General features: G+C 34.9%; 2 protein-coding genes across 10 annotated transcripts; one reads left to right on the top strand and one right to left on the bottom strand.

Moving 5' to 3' along the window:
* Window positions 1–653: 653 nt before the first annotated feature.
* Window positions 654–7,580, top strand: LOC111310037 (alpha-galactosidase 3-like). The gene is made up of 15 exons (XM_022909126.2): window positions 654–910; window positions 1,697–1,755; window positions 2,612–2,668; window positions 2,745–2,779; window positions 3,121–3,224; window positions 3,351–3,423; window positions 3,851–3,909; window positions 3,990–4,055; window positions 4,139–4,222; window positions 5,123–5,187; window positions 5,282–5,364; window positions 5,885–5,975; window positions 6,143–6,201; window positions 6,618–6,758; window positions 7,229–7,580. Exons 1-15 carry the CDS (start codon window positions 678–680, stop codon window positions 7,337–7,339), a joined length of 1,320 nt encoding a protein of 439 aa, XP_022764861.1. The 5' UTR covers window positions 654–677; the 3' UTR covers window positions 7,340–7,580.
* Window positions 7,581–8,227: 647 nt separating this feature from the next.
* On the bottom strand, window positions 8,228–18,712 carry LOC111310036 (PAP/OAS1 substrate-binding domain superfamily). 9 transcript variants are annotated; one of them, XM_022909125.2, is made up of 10 exons: window positions 18,340–18,712; window positions 15,430–15,749; window positions 13,125–13,307; window positions 11,533–11,625; window positions 10,493–10,675; window positions 10,312–10,414; window positions 10,041–10,226; window positions 9,137–9,645; window positions 8,612–9,021; window positions 8,228–8,543 (listed from the first exon to the last, which is right to left on the bottom strand). In XM_022909125.2, the coding sequence occupies exons 2-10, from the start codon at window positions 15,721–15,723 to the stop codon at window positions 8,471–8,473; spliced, it is 2,034 nt and encodes a 677-aa protein (XP_022764860.1). In that variant the 5' UTR covers window positions 15,724–15,749; window positions 18,340–18,712; the 3' UTR covers window positions 8,228–8,470. The 9 variants fall into 9 exon arrangements, with proteins under 9 accessions (XP_022764860.1, XP_089605071.1, XP_089605073.1 ...); XM_089748945.1 differs by having other exon boundaries at window positions 8,228–8,467; XM_089748947.1 differs by having other exon boundaries at window positions 15,430–15,824; window positions 18,340–18,499.
* Window position 18,713: the final 1 nt, after the last annotated feature.

Below are 18,713 nucleotides of genomic sequence, written 5' to 3'. Positions count from 1 at the left end.
TATATTTATGTAATTTCTTATAAATATATTAAGATATATTTTAAATAAAAATATTTCAATTTTAAGTAATTTAAAATAATAGTTTATATTATTTAATAAAAAAATTATTTATTAAATATATATAAATTTATGTGTAGAGTATGAATATAAATATAAGGTAAGTGCTATGTTACCTATTCTCATCTTTATTTTTGTCTTCATCTTTGTATTTAGTAAAAAATTTAAATCATACTCATTCCCATAATATCATATCCATCTTATTGTGAGTAAAAAATCAAATTCTATATTAGGTATGAATAAAAATGATATCTTTAAATCTTTAACCGTTTGTTTTGTAAAAAAAAAAATTTGAAAAATGGAATTTAGGAATCAAGATGCAATGCATGGAAATTTTCATTGTAACAAGTGTTAATTCCTTCCAGCATGCAAAACCAGTGTGTAGGATCAATATCAGAATCACAAATTGGTGGGTCCCATTTCTCCATTTTAATCAGACAATCAATCAGAGAATAAAGTATTTGTCACCGCTAACTTGTCATGTTTAACTAAATGTATTAACTGAAAATAGGAAAAAAAAAAATCATAACTTTGCTTGTCTTGTTGCCTTTCTCTTGTTTTACTTACATAAAGCTGATCGAGTTTTAACTTCTAATAGAGTTCAAGAGAGAAAAAAAGGCATGGAGAAGATGAAGAAGAAGAGTATATGCAGTGTTTATGTTTTGATGGTTCTTACAGTGTGGTTAACTGATGTCGGAATTGAAGGAAGAGAAGTGGCTGTGTTGGAGAAATATGAACAACCAAGTTCAGGTTTTGGCTTTGGTTTCACCGAATCTTTTAACTCCATTTATGATACTTCAAAATATGGAAATTTTCAACTCAAAAATGGCTTGGCTCTATCTCCTCAAATGGGGTAATTTTTTCTCTCTTTATTTCTTCATCTTTCTGTCTGTTTACTATTAAGAAAAAGTTTGAATTTTGATTTGTTTCATCATGCACTGGGTGTTTGCTTTTTGATCAAGTTTAAAGCTTTATTGATATATTTGATTTTTACTTATTTTCTTCTTTTTTCCCGGATTTTAGGGACTGAATTTGTACAATACGTGAGTGAGTAAAATATGAACGAAACAAAACGAATTTTAATGGTCAAAAGATAAAAATAAATTGTTCAGTGAGAGATGAAGATGAAGAAAATCTAGAAAAGATTGAAACTTTTGCTTTCAATTTTCTTAAAGTTAATATTTTTAGGGGGAGAAACACCAAAAAAGGAAAAGAAAAATCATTGTCCTGATTGAGTTGTGTGAATGGAGACTAAACTTTTACACTAAAAAATTTGTAACTGGAAGGATATTTAATGGCTTCCTTCGCGTATTTTAGAACTTAAGGCATTATTGACAGTTCATCAACTAGATATAAATATTTTTGTTCCCTGTTTTGACTAGAAAATTGGAATTATGGAGATTTTTGAATTATTTGAAGTGGGAAATATGGGGAAGGTAGTGGTTTGGGTATTAGGATGATGAGTTTTGCTTGAGTCAAAGGTTTTGATGTTACTTTATCAAGTGATCTTGCTAATGGAGGAATGTGTCAGAATTTTTTCTTTTCATTTTTTGACAAGAAATATTAAAATTGTTTGTATGTCAAAAATTAATAACATCAATATGATTTTTCCCAATGTGTGTTTATATATGATTCTCAGATGGAATAGCTGGAATTTCTTTGCTTGTAATATCACTGAAGATCTTATCAGGGAAACAGGTATTGCTTCTTTACCATTTTTAATTGATCTCATGGTTCATTTGCCATTACCCTATATTTGGTATTCATCTATTCTTTCTGCCAACACAATTCATAAGTACACATAAATACCACATTCTTTTCCAATTAATCTCATGACTGATCATGAGCCATTTTGCTTTTTTGGTTAGGAGTAGACAAATTCATTAACCAAAAAACATTACCCACATATTCATATGAAAAGCAGAGAAAAACATGACTTCTTGGGGGATTCTTTAAGAATTTTAAGAAATGAGGAATACTTGATATATATATATATATGTATGTATGTATGTATGCATATGTATATATATATGCAGTTGGTATACTGTATTCATGTCAAAAGAATTGAATGGGGATATGTTAACTTCAAACGAACAAATAATTTGGCAATTTATCCTTCAAATTCAATGTCAAATAGTTTGACATTTTTGTTCTTTTCCATGGTTACCTAAAATTTGAAATAATAGGTTTTTTTCTACGTAGTTTTTCTGGATAAACAGTATTCGAAATAATTTTTTAATTCCTTGCAAATATTAAATTTTGTAAATTTAGCCAAGAAAATATATACATAAATGGGTTGCCATGTTATTTTAATTTATGAAAATGTTTTGCTAGAAATATGTTTGGTAATCAACTACTCATTCTTGAAAACTAACATGAAGGAGCTGTGCACATCATTCTGGTCATTAAGTCTGAGTTACATTTAATTTGTTGATTATTGATTGGATTGTGAAGTGAAACATCGTTCCATTACGATTTGAGTTTCCATTTATTTTTCTTCTTCTTTCTGATTAACGTTAACTAGAAATACTAACTTTGGTTTTATTATTGACAGCTGATGCACTTGTCTCAACAGGCTTGGCAGATTTAGGCTATTTTTATGTTAATATAGGTATTCTTCTGTCATTTGTAAGCATTTACTTTATCTTCATTTTGTCATATTTGAGCCTTAATTTCATTGGATGCAGACGATTGCTGGTCTGCTGCCAGTCGAAATTCAGAGGTCAGTTAAATCTTCTAGCTTTTAAAGAAATCATGACTCTTGCTATTAGCATTCTTTAAACCTTGACCTATCAAAACTGTGATTTCTAGTTTAATTTATGGAAAAACGATATGCATTTCTTAGTTTACTAACCCACATAAAACTTGTCTGTGTAAAACATTTGTTCTAGCTAGAGGTTTATTACTTGGTTATGTTCTATGGTTTGAATGTAAAAATTTAGTCTTGACACAAGATACAGATGACATACAAGCATTTTAGATGTAAAGAAATGATTCATCTGGTTGAAGTTCTGATGGATCGCCTAAATAAAACCATTTTTATGGCTTTGTTTCATCATGCAGGGTCAATTGGTCCCTGATCCAAACACTTTTCCATCAGGAATCAAAGCTCTTGCTGATTATGTACATGGGAAAGGCCTCAAGCTTGGTATTTATTCTGATGCTGGGTAGGATGGACTTCCAATACCTGCACATAATCACTGAAGTTAGATTCACAATGGAACAGTTATTTATTTTTGCATAACATCTGTTAAATTCTGGCTTTTCCTCACTAACCCAACTGCATGTTGTAGGGCATTTACGTGTCAAGTTCGACCTGGATCGCTTTTCCATGAAACTGATGATGCACAGCTGTTTGCTTCTTGGGTTAGTTTTTGTTATATCATACCTAACTTGGTTAGGAATCTAATCCAATATTTAAAAGTATAGTGAAGAATAGTTGGATGCCCATCAAAACCATTTTTGGGTAAACCTTTCTTTGCTTGCATATGAAGTTAGAAATACATCATTCTTGAGAACAAAGTCACCCCAAGATAAATAGTAAAGTCATTGCTTATGTAGGAAATCATTAAACATGATTCAAATGTTAACTATTTGATTTCTTAAAACATTAAAAGTTTGGTAGTGATGGGCTCCTATAATTATTATTATTATTATTTTTGGCCATCAATAGGCTTCTATAATTCAAAGTACTAATAATATGGACTCTGAAAACAATGATATATTCTCTGCTGTGCCTCTCATTTAGAATGATCTAAAATTTCTATTTAATGCTTTGTTTATTTGTTACCAGGGTGTAGACTATTTGAAGTATGATAACTGTTTCAACCTGGGTATAGAACCAAAAAAAAGGTTAAATCTCTTCATTTCAATTACTCAAAGAATCAATATTTCATTTCTTCAACTCACTGGACTTGTTACCATAATTTCAGATATCCTCTGATGCATGATGCTCTAAATGCAACTGGGCGAACAATTTTCTATTCTATTTGTGAATGGTAATTAAATTTCATGTTCTAGTTGCATTATTTTTCTGCACAATTTGCCACAATCCTGGGATCAACCATGGCTTCATTGACAGGGGTGTTGAAGACCCTGCCTTATGGGCTCATGGAGTTGGAAATAGCTGGCGTACAACAGATGACATTAATGATACATGGGCTAGGTTAGAATTCTTGACTCAAGTAAACAGCGATTGTGTGGTGTAATGAATTAATGCTGCTTGCATCATTGTCCAATGTGCCAGAATTAAACTAAACTGTTTAGCTAAATCCATAGATGGTTCTGTTAGTTGCTTTCAAAGTTTGTTTGAGCATGATTCATTTGTTATTCCACTCCTTGCAGGGAAATGACAACTCGATTTTTTTATAAGATGCTCACTAATCTTTTTCTAGGGAAATTAGGGAGAGGATTGGGTTTGTGATGATATTTCTGCTGACCTTTAACTTGCAATATAATATTTGAAAAAAAGATTAACTCTTATTTGCTAAGGGATGAGCAGGCAACACATCTAGTAGTTAATGTTCACCTGTCTTTTGAATTGCCAACTAGCATCACCTTCACTATTAGAGTCAAGACTGTAGAACTAATGAATCTAAAGGATAATTATTTCTTGGTCTGCCAAAATTATGACCACTAGAATCATTTACAGAGGATAATGAGATACATGGAAGCAACAAGAGCATTTAACTTGGAAATAGATCAAGTCTGAGTTATGCTGCTTTCTGATACTTTCTGGCATCATGAATTTGATGTTTGATATGAGTAACTTCCTTATATGTTCTGGTATCATGTGTTGGATATGAAATCTAACTTTTTTGGGTTGGGTGGCGAACTGGAATTGAAGAGCTTGGTAAACTTAAAACTCACCCCCCCCCCCCCCCCCCCAAGCATCATCAGCACTTGGGAAAGCATAAGATGCCGAACTGGTTTGGTTATACCTTGTAAGAAGTCTAATAAATAATACATATGTTTTACCCACTAGTTACAGGAGAAAAGGAAAATTTTCTGGTCATACTTGATCTCTTCTATTAATTGACATATTTTCTTTTCCCCTTATTGGTAGCATGACTACAATAGCTGATCTAAATGACAAGTGGGCTTCCCATGCCGGACCTGGCGGATGGAATGGTAAAAATGTCTTTTTATTTATTTGCATAAAGTTGTTAAAAATCTTGCACGTAGCTGCTGCTATGGAACTCCCCATGTAATCCTTTTTGGGCAGATCCTGATATGCTGGAAGTTGGCAATGGAGGCATGACTTATCAGGAATACCGTGCTCATTTTAGCATTTGGGCTTTGATGAAGGTCTTTTCCTTTTTCTTTATTGCTTATTTAGCTTTGAATATTATAGGAAAGTTTTTTATTTTTATTCTACTAAGTTTTACATTAATTTTAAATTATTAATATTACTTCAATGAAGGTATGCTCTAGATTAAGTTGAGTGGCTGACAATCACATGTAGCCCATCCAAAGTTGTCTGATTTTTTAATTCTTTGTTACTAACACAATTGATGCTGAGAATTGAGAAAACAATCTTACTTGGCTGGTTCCTGCGAACTACTTTTTCCATGAGCTTGCTCTTCCATGTTCAGACATCAATGTTTTAACTACCGGGCCTGGATGTTTGGTTTTGTGCTTATCTGACAAGATACAATGGGTACAACTGTGTTTATTTGTTGTGTCGTATAAGTATACTTTTTAAAACTTTACCTTGGAGAACTTTGCTTCAATTTAGTGTTGCATGATTAATAGCATAGACCATATCTGCTACATGTTGCCTTCTGAATCATTTAGTTGGCTGATAATTTTGTCCCTGATGGTGCAGGCCCCTCTTTTGGTTGGTTGTGATGTAAGAAACATGACTGCTGAAACCTTTGAGATTCTTAGCAATAAGGAGGTTATTGCTGTAAACCAAGGTGAAATCTTTATTTTTTGCTACTCTTCTCCTGTCCCCATCCCACCCGGCTTTTCTTGTGTTTCTTGTATAAAAAGACAATGTGCTGTCTGTTATTCTTATTAGTACATGGATATCAATTCATATATTAGGGTATCTGAGCAGGTAGGTTATTTTTTCTTTTTGCAGACTCACTTGGGGTTCAGGGAAGGAAAGTTTATGTTGCTGGAGAAGATGACTGCCTTCAGGTGATCTCACAGCTTGCTTTAGTATGATAACTATCTTTTCTATGACAAGGTAACAAAAATATGGCCTCCGACGGTGCCCTCATATGTGGCTTTAGTTAATCATGAACTTAACTAAAAGTTTGCAACTGGGTCTCATGAAGTTGTTATGTGTGCCTGTATTTTTTTGCTGGCTACCAAAATGTAAAAATAAAATAACAGACTCAATTGCAAGGGTATTGAGCTGCTAAAAGTTATCTTAGCTGTGAAGGTTTGATTATGAGAACTATCCTGGCAGACAACAATATCTCATATGGGTTATGGCCGTAGCTGTTACTCATATACTGTATCACTTTTGTTTGGACTTTCAAACGAGGCTAACATTATGCTATAGAGTATAAAATATCTGTTTTAACTTTATATTTGATTCTGTTTTGCAGGTTTGGGCGGGACCTTTGTCTGGCAATCGCTTGGTTGTCGCTTTTTGGAATAGATGTTCAAAAGCTGCAACAATAACAGCTATGTGGGAGGCACTTGGTCTTGAATCTAGCACCAGTGTCTCAGTAAGAGATTTGTGGCAGGTGAGGAAACTGACTTGACTTACATTGTCTTTTTAGTTGGTGTTTAGATTGATGGTATTGAAAGCCTGGATTAAACCTTTTCTGAAGGTCTTAGATGTGGACTATTGGTCCTAACAGCATAGATTATAAAGCAACTGTTTCTCCGACTGCCCGAACCTCTCCCTAGGTCAAATAGGGACACCTTAATTCATTGTCACAGCTGTTAATTTTTTTTTTTTTGTTAATTAATTCCTTTATTAAACTGAGTTTGGCATTCTGGTTGGGTTGCAAATTATTGTATCGACAAAAATTGGCAAATGAATTCAAAATTGAGGTTTGAGTAAAAAATGGAAGTAGTTTTTTTACTACGGATTTGAAACCATATCCTTTTACCTCGGTTTCCAGTTTGCAATTTACGACCCCCACAATGATGCTAAATTTATCTTTCTTCACTTCCCAACTTCCTGCTTACATATCTTTATTGCTTACAGCACAATGATCTTAAGGAAGATGTTGTGGCATCATTTGGTGCTAAAGTTGATTCTCATGACTGTCACATGTACATTTTCACTCCCAAGACAGTGGCTCACTCGGAAATTTAGGTTATTCATATTGGGAGAATCTGGGGGTTTCCCTTTGTTACTAAGGAGACAGATACAATTGAGTTACTGCTTCTTGAAGTGTTCTCAATGGTGTCAATGAGAAGTGGTCTGTACCTAAGAACTCTTTCTAGTGATGCCTTAAAGTACTTCTGGAAAACAAATAAATTCTTGTGTGACATGGGATGCATTAAAAAACAGTTGCTTTGAATGTGGATATGCTTGTGGGATGCTTTATAGTTCATACCCTTCTTCGACATTGAAAACAGAAACTTTGCTGAATTACTGCCGATTTAAGTATATTATTACTCGGCCCATGAGAATTGGTTTGAATTGAACATGAACTTTTGGCAATAAACGATGATTAGGACAAAAGAAAAACCAGAATTATGTCAATTGTAAAATGCGACTCTTACCGGTTGGTCATTCAAAAGTACAACGATCAAGTTGGAAGATACTGTCGGTTACTTCCAGTTTTTATCTTCGAAGGTTGTCCTGTATGAAGATAGGTTTGAAGGATGATTTCTACACCTGATTTCAATGCCTTCCACAAATCACTAAATTTGGTTCCCTGAAAAGCCGCTAAACCTGCGCTAAATGAATGTGCACATGCAAGAATTGGAGGGCTCTGCAAGTATGGGAACACATAGCCATCATATGTGCATGCATGCTTGTATGCGTGATCATGTATGTGATCCCAAAGGCTCACGTGTGTCTTTGCACATGCATGGTAATTTATTACGTATGTGTATATGTTGCAAAGGTACTGTGAGTTCTGTGCCAGCCATAGCTGAGCTCCAAGTCCGCTATATTACAGACATACCAAAGCTCATGTTACTCAGTATCATGCACCAGGCCAAACAGCTATTCAAACTTAATTTAGATTGTAGATGAAAAAAAGGGTTATTAGCTGCTTGATAAAAATAACCCTGAAAGATTGTCATAGATAAAAAAGGTCTATCATCATTTGCTATATCCCTCTAGTTTACAGAAGGGAGAGGGGAAAAGGAAGGCAAAACTGTGTCTTCGACATATGGTACTGCAGGCAGGCCAATCTCATGGTTAACAGGTGAGCTTGGACATGTTGATTGTTCCTTCGGTTGACTTGCAGTTGCAGACTCTCTGAAAATTCTTTCAAATGGATAATAAAGGAGGGAAGTCATTATCATCTTTCAGTTGGAAAGGTTCTACAGGAGCCCTACAGTACCTAGTTAGCAAGTGAAAACGAAAATCAGAATTTTCTCCCAAATATTCACAGAATATACCACGCTTTACCTTTCTTCATTAAACTCGCAAAGTTCTTTTTCCTTCTGCTTTTCAATTGTAGGCATGCATAATCTGGAGTCTGTCTGCTCAGGTGGTGGTGAATGCATTCCTATTGGGGATGAACACTCATAAATACCAAATTTAATATCTGGTAATGATTGAGAGCCATTCTCATCCTGTGGACTCTTCACCGTGGGCTGACTAGATTGAGCGGTTGTCATGGTTCTTTCGATGCTCGGAAGAAGAGGGAATTGCTCTGGTGAAAGATCAAGACAGCAACCATTTCCACTGTGGTGTATCTCCAGGGAATTTTCAAACCGATTGTTTTCTTTTGGTGAGTTATGCAACAGGCCAGGAATAGAAGACTCAGGATTTCTTGTACATACCCACGATTGCATCTCTCTGTAAGACTGATGGGTCTGCATGAATAAAACTTTGTCATTTTAGCAAAAAAATGTTCAACCATCGTAGTTTCAGTTCAGGTCATTAATTTGATAGTCAAACAAGTAGATCTCTCATTGAAACTAAATATACCACGTCAGGGATGTAAGTGCCTGTTCCTCTTGACTTTGTCATCTTGTCAATACCATATGTAGCAGCTGGTAACTGGAGAGCACGAGGATGAGAGAATGGAAGTTTTGGAATAAATACATTAGTGCCCCTCCGGAAAAAAATGTTTCCTTTGCACCTCACAAACCGGCGTAGGGCATCCCATGCACTCTTTTTTTGTGTCTGAGAAGATGATGATACAGTGATTGGCTGGGTAGGAACAGGCAAGGCATAGCTATGAAACCAATGACTATATAGTAGACAATTATAGTATCCGTCATAGTCTCCACTCAGATCAGACACTTCAGATCTGCCAGTGCCAAAGGCATGTACTGGAACTTGTACATCTGGCCTCTGTCCTCTTCCATTCCGATCCAAAGTATTAACAAAGAACTTTTCAAGTCCCATACCCATATTTTCACCTGGTAGCATGAGGATTTCCCCAAGCTTTTGGGCTCCATAGGAAAGAGCACATCTTATTCGATGGAAATTACCTGGAGAGGAAGATGCAGGCTGATGATCATTTTCATATTATTTTGATGAAATTAATATTTAAACTAAGAGACAATAAAAGCATCTATTAAACTCTTTTAATAAAATCCAAGAATTAAACTTAGGCTTTCAGTTCAGATATTGTAGTAAAATATTAGATCAAGAAACCTTTAACCACTACATTTAGCTATAATTTCTTGGCATTAGATCATCTATTGGTATGTGGTATGATCTCCCTCTCCCTCTCAAGTAATGATTAAAATTTTCAATAAAATGGGAAGAAAAGATTTCAATTTCTAACGCTTCTGAGAAAATTTTGAGAAATTGCAGACTCTAAGAACAAAATTCAGAACAACTATCAAAGAACCAGTTCACCATTTAAAGCAAGTCGAAATACCTTTGCTTACACTTCGCCCTAGGTTGTTATTTTCTTTCAAAGGATCCATGATGTTTAAATGCTTGATGGGAAAAGCATGGGCCCCAATCTCAAGAGATTGCATTGGAACAGAAAACATTTCTCTGCAATTCCTCAGAAAGTCCTGACTAAGCAGAAGTTCATCACCATCATTTTCTGGAGTCTTAGCTGCAAAGAATACAGTAATGATGGATTCTAAGCACATAAGTGAACCAGTTAGATTTATATGAACTGAGACTAATGCACTACTCACCCATAACTGCTGGAAGGGAAGATATGGAAACTGGACCAGTTATACTGATGCAGTAATTTGCCCAATCAAATGTGCTGTAGTAGTCCAAAAACTTATAAAGCACCTGCAAACAGAATATAAAAGGTCCCATTATCCATATTTCTGCAGATGATTGAGAAATGGTAAATGGAAAAATACTCACCTCCAGTGGACCGCTTAATGATGAGTGAAAGATATTAATGATATATAAGATCATTGTTTCTAATGCATATGTAGAAATCAAGCCATGATGTGCACCAAGAATTCGGCTCTCATAATAGCACCAGGCCTTGATCAAGATGATACTGCGTTTGAAAAGATGATCTTTCCCAACAATTTGGTCAACCTGAAAACATATAGTTCCAAATAAGTCACATGTGCATAAAATTGTCACACCCAATATTGCTATAGGAAATAATGCAAGGAAAGAGAGAGAGGGTTTACTCAAGGCTGCAGTGAGGGTAGGTAATATCAAGCAACAGTGAGGGGAAAGGGTGAACTGGGTTTTTGGAACTAAATGCAAAGCATGCCTAATTGCTGAACTAAGCAATCTGAAAGAAAATAAGAGAAACTGAAAACAAACAAATATAATCGTTAAAGAAAAATTAATTTCTCTCAGATCCAGAACAGAGTTCAAAGATATAGGAATGAATGAAATATAAGAAAAAGAAAAAGCTAAGTCCGCTTCTTCTAGATGGTGGAAAATGGTCATATAGAAAACAAGAACAATAAAAAGCTACGTATCCAATGAAGCTAATCTAAATTTTTCTACTTAGCATTAGTGCTAAAAATCAGATATGGATGCAAGTAATAAAAAACAATATGATGGTTAAGGAATTAGATGAAGAAGTGGTTGTTGATAGAAATAAGTGGTGCAAGAGGATTCAATCTACAACCTAATTTGATTCTCTCATATGGTTTTTCATACAGCCGACCCCAGAATATGGGATATAAGGCTTAGTATGTTGTTGTTATTGTATTAGTGCTAAAAATCAAAACAATGTACCATATGGAATTACATTTTTCAGTTCTTTACTTTCTTGTCAAGTCAAATATACATATTTGGATGATCTCAGTCTAGATGTTTGGGGTGGGTTAAAAGCTGGAGGCTAAATTAATTTAACATGTGCAAGTGTCCAAGTCACTAATGTTCTGAAAAAACAGTTGCTAAACATCTCAACTTTTGATAGGATTAGATGATACCTTCTCCAGAAAGCATAGTGCAGACAGACCCGCCATTTTATTGAAAGAGATGTCCACTGGGATATTATTCACAGTGCATTTCACAATCTTAACCTGCCATTCAAAATTCCAAAATAACGGCAATGAGTACCAGATGATTTTGGGCTCTATTTGTTGCAATAAGTATGATCACTAATGTGCTGTAAATAATATTTCAGTGCAGAGGAACAAAAACAAAGATGGATGCACCTGAAACAACTTCTGACCACATAATACCGCCACTTGAAGGTGGTGACATGTGTTTGCCAGAACATGGCTGTTACATGGTGTTATCTAACATCAGTTAATTTGGGGTTTATTGTGATGTTATTCAGTTTGACATCTCCACCTATTACTCAGTGGTTTTAGGTTGTCTATTTAATAAGGTTAAGAGACTAGTTTGTTACCAGTTTGTTTCATTGTTTGTTATTTGTTTCCCGTATTCATTGTCCACATGGTAGCTCTGTCTATTTCAATTGTTAATATTGGGTTACAAATGAGGGAAAGTGCTAACTGGTTTTATCCTACATCAATTAACTTCAGAGTTTTCCATGGATTTATATTCGAATTGCACATCTCTACCAATTGTTGCTGGGTTTTGGGTGGATACTTAACAATGGCAATGACTGACTGCCCAAAAAAAAAAAAAAAAAACAGTGGCGACTGGCAATGACCAATAATTGTCCAATGAAGATGTGTACTCAGTTTCCATGTTAAGTCCCATGAAAGCAAAGTTACAGAAACAAACAAAGCTGTATAACAAAACCCTAGCTTTCTTTTTTTTTTTTCCACAAAATTTTCTTCCTAAAAAAACTACTTTAGTTAGCAACATGGTTAAGTGGCTTTAGTACCTGTGACAGCTGCGATAATCCAATTCATACACATGAAAGGATATCAAGCTCCCGCCTATAAGCTATTTTCAAGAACCGAATTTTAGATGTGTGCATGTGCAGTTATCTTGTCAAAATGTGTTTGGTATGTTAACTTGTTAATCTATAAAGAACAATCTCACATATGCCATGGCTCATTTCTCATAAAACCTGAGAGTGACAAAAAGGATGAACACCGATTATGGACCACCAAATAGGGTGTTGGGAAGGATGAGCTGGTTACTGTCCTACCATTTATTCAAGAGTAGAGTAAATGGACTGAAGCTTCCATGCTTGTTGGCACAGGACATGCACATTGTACCAGACAATGGTTCCTTGCCATGATGCTGAAGAGTACATGAAAGAAGTTTGAGTTGAAAGGAAATAAACCTTGGAATTCCCAAGTTGATATGATGATTTCAGTAATGAAAGGTCTCTTTGGATACATTACTAGCATCCAAAATCAATTTAATAGGTAAAATCCCAAAAAGTATAACATATAATACAGATGAGTGCAAAGTTCTACACTTTTCAGCCTCTGCACATGGTGACACCTAAGCCCCCAAGGGACAGCCAAGCAAAATGGCAAGTGCCAAATTTGATAAAAGATTCAAAGTAAAAGTGTGAGATAACTATAACTTTTAATGAAGCATAAAGTATCACTTAAAAAAGGATAGAAAGAGATCAATTAGAAAAGAACTAAACCTGTGCACGAATATATTGGACATCCTGCACTAGGAAATCAGAGTCCTGCTGGTCATCTTCTAAGATACTGCAGATATATCTTGCCAAATTTTCCTCCAAATTTTGATGACTAATAAGAGCAGTCAAATCAATATCCCCATCAGGAAGGAAGGTTTTTAATGGCACTGAGCCAAATGGGAACACCTGCAAAAAGTACACAGGAAGTTACCAGAACTGCATTGAAATGAAAATCTAAACCTATACCCATACTGAAATGAACTGCAAATTGATGCTCTCCAATGAAGGTTTTTTTTTTCCCAAGTGCAATGAAAAATCTGTAAAGATTAGTAATAAAGTGCAGCGTAGTCAAAACACATATGTAAGCACTAAGTCCTAACTCAATCTAGCTAAAGTGCCTTGCACTAAGGCATAACTCAATCTAGCAAAAGTGCCTTGCACCCCAGCCAGTGAGGTGCCTTTACTAAGGCACATGGCTTAAAATGACAAGAGGCACAAAAAATGCACTTCTATTAAGATTGCTTTTGTTTCCTCTAGATTTTATATTCTATGTGTTATATTTTTCAATTAACAAAATAATAATAATAAAAGAAAAAGGTTTGTCTAAGGTATGAGAAAAGGTTATTATTGTCCATTTATAGCATCTTGTTGATGATGGAAGTGGTGGAACTTAGAGGTAGAGTTTTATAATGACTTTTAGTAGTGCTTGATCTCTGTAGTACATTAGCCAACAAAATGTTGTCAACTGTTGTTGTTTTTTTGTTTTTTTTTTTTTTTTTGGGGGGGGGGGGGGGTGGGAGAGGGTTACAAGAGGGAATACTAGAACTTCAACCTAGGATCTCTACCCATACTCCACCTGCCCACCCCACCCTTACCACTTGAGCTGAGCTCAAGTGGTAAGCAGTCAACTGTTTTAAAGCCCAGAAGTTATATTAGTTATAAGTTTTCTTTTGTTTTTGCTATATCTTTATTAAATCTTTACAGGAATAGGCACCTTGCCTAACTTGGGCCAGCACTTTTTTTCTTTCACCACAAGCAATAGAAGTTCAAGGAAACTTTAGTGTGACTTATGCCTTTGACAGGGCTGATAAAACAAAAGCTTGTACATCTGTGTATATTTGTAATTTAAATTTTACTTTCACATAGGCAAGTGATATCAAAAGGAGTGCCTATAAGGTTTCAGGACTGTGGCAAATTGTGTTAAAATTTAAGGAAATAACGAGCTAGATAACAAGATCTAACATCAAACTCTTTTGCAACACTATATTTTTTGAAAACTTCGATGCCTGTCTTTGAAATAATTTCAACTATATACAAGAGTTCTTGGAAGATCGTTTGATATCAAATCCATCCTTACCTGCACACTAATTGAAGTCCAGTACTTAAATCCAACGCTAAGCAAGCTAACTTTCTCTTAATAAGGCATTATTCATCAAAAAGGAATCAATCAAGCTATGACTGATTGTCACTGGCAGACTTAAAACATCCACAGTAAAATCCATTAAGAAGCAAGTCAAATATAATTCGAAAGACTCAAAAAAAAAAAAATCAGTCTTAATTTATTATGTTTCTAAAACATCATTAAAATACTAGGTTACAACAATTCAACACTCATTTCGGGTTTCATTTTTTGGTTAATTGTCAGGCTAGAACAGATTGAGACAAGAAATATTTGTCAGACACCTCTGACTTCTAAAAGATCAAGTAAATTACTAAGATATGCGTGTTCACAAGTTTACATGTGTGCTCAATGCATAAAAGGAGCCCCGCAAAATTCATTCATAAAAAGGTTACAGACATTTGTAACTCTAGTCAAGCTAAATATTACAAGGGATACAGCATATGCCAAGCAACAATACATAGATAATAAAGGCTTCTAGTCACAGCAAAGGCTTCTAGTCATCTATGAACTTAAAGAAATATATTAAGCATTCAAACCACAAGATAGTCCTTGTATGCAAGTACCAATGTCATAATGAAGAGTAATCTATTTTGGAGGTACCAATTCATGAGCTGGTTTATCATGCTGCAAGGTGGAAAATTTTGGAATTAAATTTTCCTGGATGTAATGTTTACATGTTAGTCTTAATCATATACTCAAGCCCTATTTCATATGGGTCCAGTCAAAAATTGGAGGTTGGGGGGGGGGGGGGGGGGAAGTGTGGAAGGGAGCACCTCCCACTATACTGTTTTGTGTTCCTAAAGAGGCACTCGTAAAGCAAGAACTAACAATTGCTGGTATTTCCCTGACTAAAATATCTAGAAAAATTAAGTTCTGTTTTTTGAGGGGGCAGAGTGGAAAAGTTACCTCAATGCCATAGTAACCTTTGATTAGCCTCTGAAAGTAACCAATAATACTTTTCCGCCTTTCCTCAGAAACCAAAGCAGGTTGAATAACACATAGTATCTCCTGGGTTCTCTGCTCAGCCATCAACCAGAGTTCAGCATCAATTGACAATGGATGTGGGTTAGATGAAGAGAAAGAACAAGAGGGGAAAGATAAAGAGGAAGGTGATGATGGATGTGGGATAGGTGAAGAGGAGGAAGTAGAGGACAAGGACAAAGAGGAGGAAGGTGACAGACTCTCTTGAAAATCTTCCATTCTGAAATCAGCTTCTGAAAAAGAACCTAGGAACATTCACCAATTCAATGCTCCATTAGCAAGTTCAAAAGTTGACCAAGGAAAAACAGCATCTACAAATCCTTGCAATTAGAAATTAGAAAGAAGAATCAAACATAACTCAAAAAATTAATGGCATGGAGTTGGGGGAGATGCGGGGACAAGTAAAGGATTTAGAGGATATTATTATTCATGAAAGCCTAAGAAATTGAGGAGGGTATAAAGACATGTTTTTCATTTAAAAGATAAGTAGAATTAGGAAGTACTGACGAAGTAACAGAATGTGCAAAGATAGAACAAAGATGAAAAGGAAAACAGCCACAGAGGTATTTTAAATATAAGTGCACAGTGCTTTAACATCTAGTGCAGCCCTAAAATCTGTTTGCCTTCACAAAGCCTCTGATAAGCACAAATGTTATATAAATCAAAATTGTGGTTCAAAGTACAATTTTTAGCAAAATGTTGGGACTAGTTTGAAAATATGAAAATATTTCGATTCCATGTAAAAAAGGACAGAGAGAAAAAAGAAAAATTATTCTATACATGATAGAGTTTTTAAATTACACTGTGAGTAGATATATATACTTTTTTGGTAATCCTCTGGACGATCTTATGGACACACTACTCCATTAGCCTGCTGCATTCAGGATTTTACTCTCAAAGTGCTCCCCAATGATCAAACCCTAGTTGACAAGGAAGGGAACTCCATTCGTTACCAACGGGACTAATCATTCCGGATGGTTGGCGAGTTGATATGTGTCCCATTAAGGGTATGTTTATGAAAATTAATGAATTAATTATCAAATGAACATATGACAACCATCTAACCCTATTTTCGGAGGCTAAAAACTCCATTGGCAATGTATAGAATAATAATCTGAGAAATAAGCATTTTAAAATATCAACAAAATTCGTCCTTCCAAAAAAAAAAAAAAAAAGAAAGTAGGGGACGACTCTTCAAATATGGATACAAGTAGGTGAAAAAAAATTCTCCCCATCAAAGGAAGCTCTAAAAGGAGTATGACAGCAGCTTTACATATTGAAACAAAGCAGGGCCACTATTAATGAGTATTAATGATACAGTTAAAGCAGTCTTGGCTAATTTTCATTTTGGCCCCTTCATTCTTATCATAATTAAGTCAAATTATATGGGTAACAATAAAGGTAACACACTCTTTATTACCAAATATTAACTATTCTTTCCTTTTTATATTAAACTGCATTGATTTTCATGAGATTCAGTGCTTATTATCTTTCCTAGTAATAACACTACTTGTCTTATTTGTGACAATTTCAATACCAATTGATATGAAAACTTATGAAATAGATTGAATCACTGAACAAAGTCCAAAACATTTCAAGACTCTATTTCACTTGATTGAAATATGGGTGTTCAAATGAAGAAAACATATTGATAAGAGTAATGCTATTTGACCCTACACTTTTATCCTTCCTATTTGTCTCTCTGGATGTCGCAAAATTTCATTGGAGAATTTAAGGATGAGATCTACTAATTCATTGCAGGTAAAATCATTCATAAATGCAATGTTTAAATTTAAACCAATAAAATTTTATCACATCATAAGGACAAATAGTAGGGACAAAAGTGTAGGATCAAGAAGCATTTTCCTATAGATAAACCAAAACATTGATGCATGGGCTATGCCCATACACAAGTGTCAAATACAATTATGCGTTGCCCCTTCACATAGGTCATCCACCTATACATCTGTGTGTATTTAAGTATTGGGTCTGAATGGAGGGTTTTCTGTTTAGAAACTACACCTACTGATAGCATAATGGTATTTATTTGCTTACCCTTTTGTATGCTATTTTCAACAATAATCCAGTTTCTTTTAAAAACATCTGCTAATAGAGACTTGTGTTATTTACTTCTGTCTGCCAAGTTTCAATATCCATACTCTCATACTGTAAGAATACATCAAATTGCACATTTTCCCCACCGCCAAAGAACTCGCTTAAACATAATTAACAACCATCCCAAAAAATCCTACTTTTTCTGCTGGCAACGAAACCCAACAACCCATTTTCTGTAATCTTGACCTTTATGTTGTCTAATCAACCAAAGAACACAGGAGTCTTGCACATGAACACTGCACTATATCTATCCTAATACCAATTCCATGTGCTAAACATGAAATCTTGCATCTTACACCAGAAAAATGCATTAAATCTAACCAATCATTCAAATATGGTTAAAGAAGGAAAACAAAAGTCACCCATATGCTTCTGGGGTTACTGTTAACTTGTCCATATTAGCAATGAAGATTAGGGAAGCTAATAATATGGGCAATGTAACCCCATTCAAAATAGCACATATAAAGCAATCTGCCACTTGCTTTTTCATTGAAAACAAACTAATATAAAGAAACCCAGTGGTAAAGGATATCAAAATTAAAACAATGGGCATTTGTCTTTACTCAGTTGAAATGCATATAAACAGTCAAACCAGAATGGATCTTCATCTAACAAATACTAATTCAAAGGCTGAAATCAAGTTACAAATTGGACAGAAATTTACAACCTAATCCACATGGCAGATAAGTTTCCAAATTGGTTTAGGGTCAGAATATTTACCTCAAATAAGTTTCCGAATTGAATCTTTCTTTCTTTCTTCTGCTTTGTTTTCTTGTGCACAGCTTGAACCCAATTTCTTCTTTTACAGCACTGGACTCAGGCAAGAACAACAAGCACAACATCTTGTCTCAATCTAAAGACAAATGCTTCAACAATCAAACAAACCAAACGCTGACTGTTCCGAAACCAGAAATGAAAAGATCCAAAAGCCCAAAAAAAAATCTCAACTCGATAACATTCACCTAGATTCTCGGAGGGACCACAATTGCTGACGTGGCACCTTCACATGGTGATCAAATTAAAGAACTTACACGTTGGCCACGTATAAAAAAATAGTAAAACCCAGCTAGGAATCATTGAAGCCCAACACTTTC

The sequence above is a fragment of the Durio zibethinus genome, chromosome 19, assembly GCF_047325235.1.
Source record: "Durio zibethinus cultivar Kanyao isolate XHJ-2024 chromosome 19, ASM4732523v1, whole genome shotgun sequence".
Lineage (NCBI taxonomy): Eukaryota > Viridiplantae > Streptophyta > Magnoliopsida > Malvales > Malvaceae > Durio > Durio zibethinus.
The sequence above is the reverse complement of the archived record's forward strand: the minus strand, read 5'-3'. Positions and strand labels throughout refer to the sequence as shown.

What these genes read in the sequence shown, in the direction of transcription:
- LOC111310036 (XM_089748940.1), bottom strand. Translation starts at nt 15,759, where the DNA reads ATGTTCCTAGGTTCTTTTTCAGAAGCTGATTTCAGAATGGAAGATTTT. An exon ending in CACTATGCTTTCTGGAGAAG is followed by an intron (nt 10,676 to 11,532) that starts GTATCATCTAAT and finishes ATATGTTTTCAG; the next exon opens with GTTGACCAAATTGTTGGGAA. An exon ending in TTCCCTTCCAGCAGTTATGG is followed by an intron (nt 10,227 to 10,311) that starts GTGAGTAGTGCA and finishes TATTCTTTGCAG; the next exon opens with CTAAGACTCCAGAAAATGAT.
- LOC111310037 (XM_022909126.2), top strand. Translation starts at nt 678, where the DNA reads ATGGAGAAGATGAAGAAGAAGAGTATATGCAGTGTTTATGTTTTGATG. An exon ending in GGTTATTGCTGTAAACCAAG is followed by an intron (nt 5,976 to 6,142) that starts GTGAAATCTTTA and finishes TTCTTTTTGCAG; the next exon opens with ACTCACTTGGGGTTCAGGGA. An exon ending in CAGTAAGAGATTTGTGGCAG is followed by an intron (nt 6,759 to 7,228) that starts GTGAGGAAACTG and finishes TATTGCTTACAG; the next exon opens with CACAATGATCTTAAGGAAGA.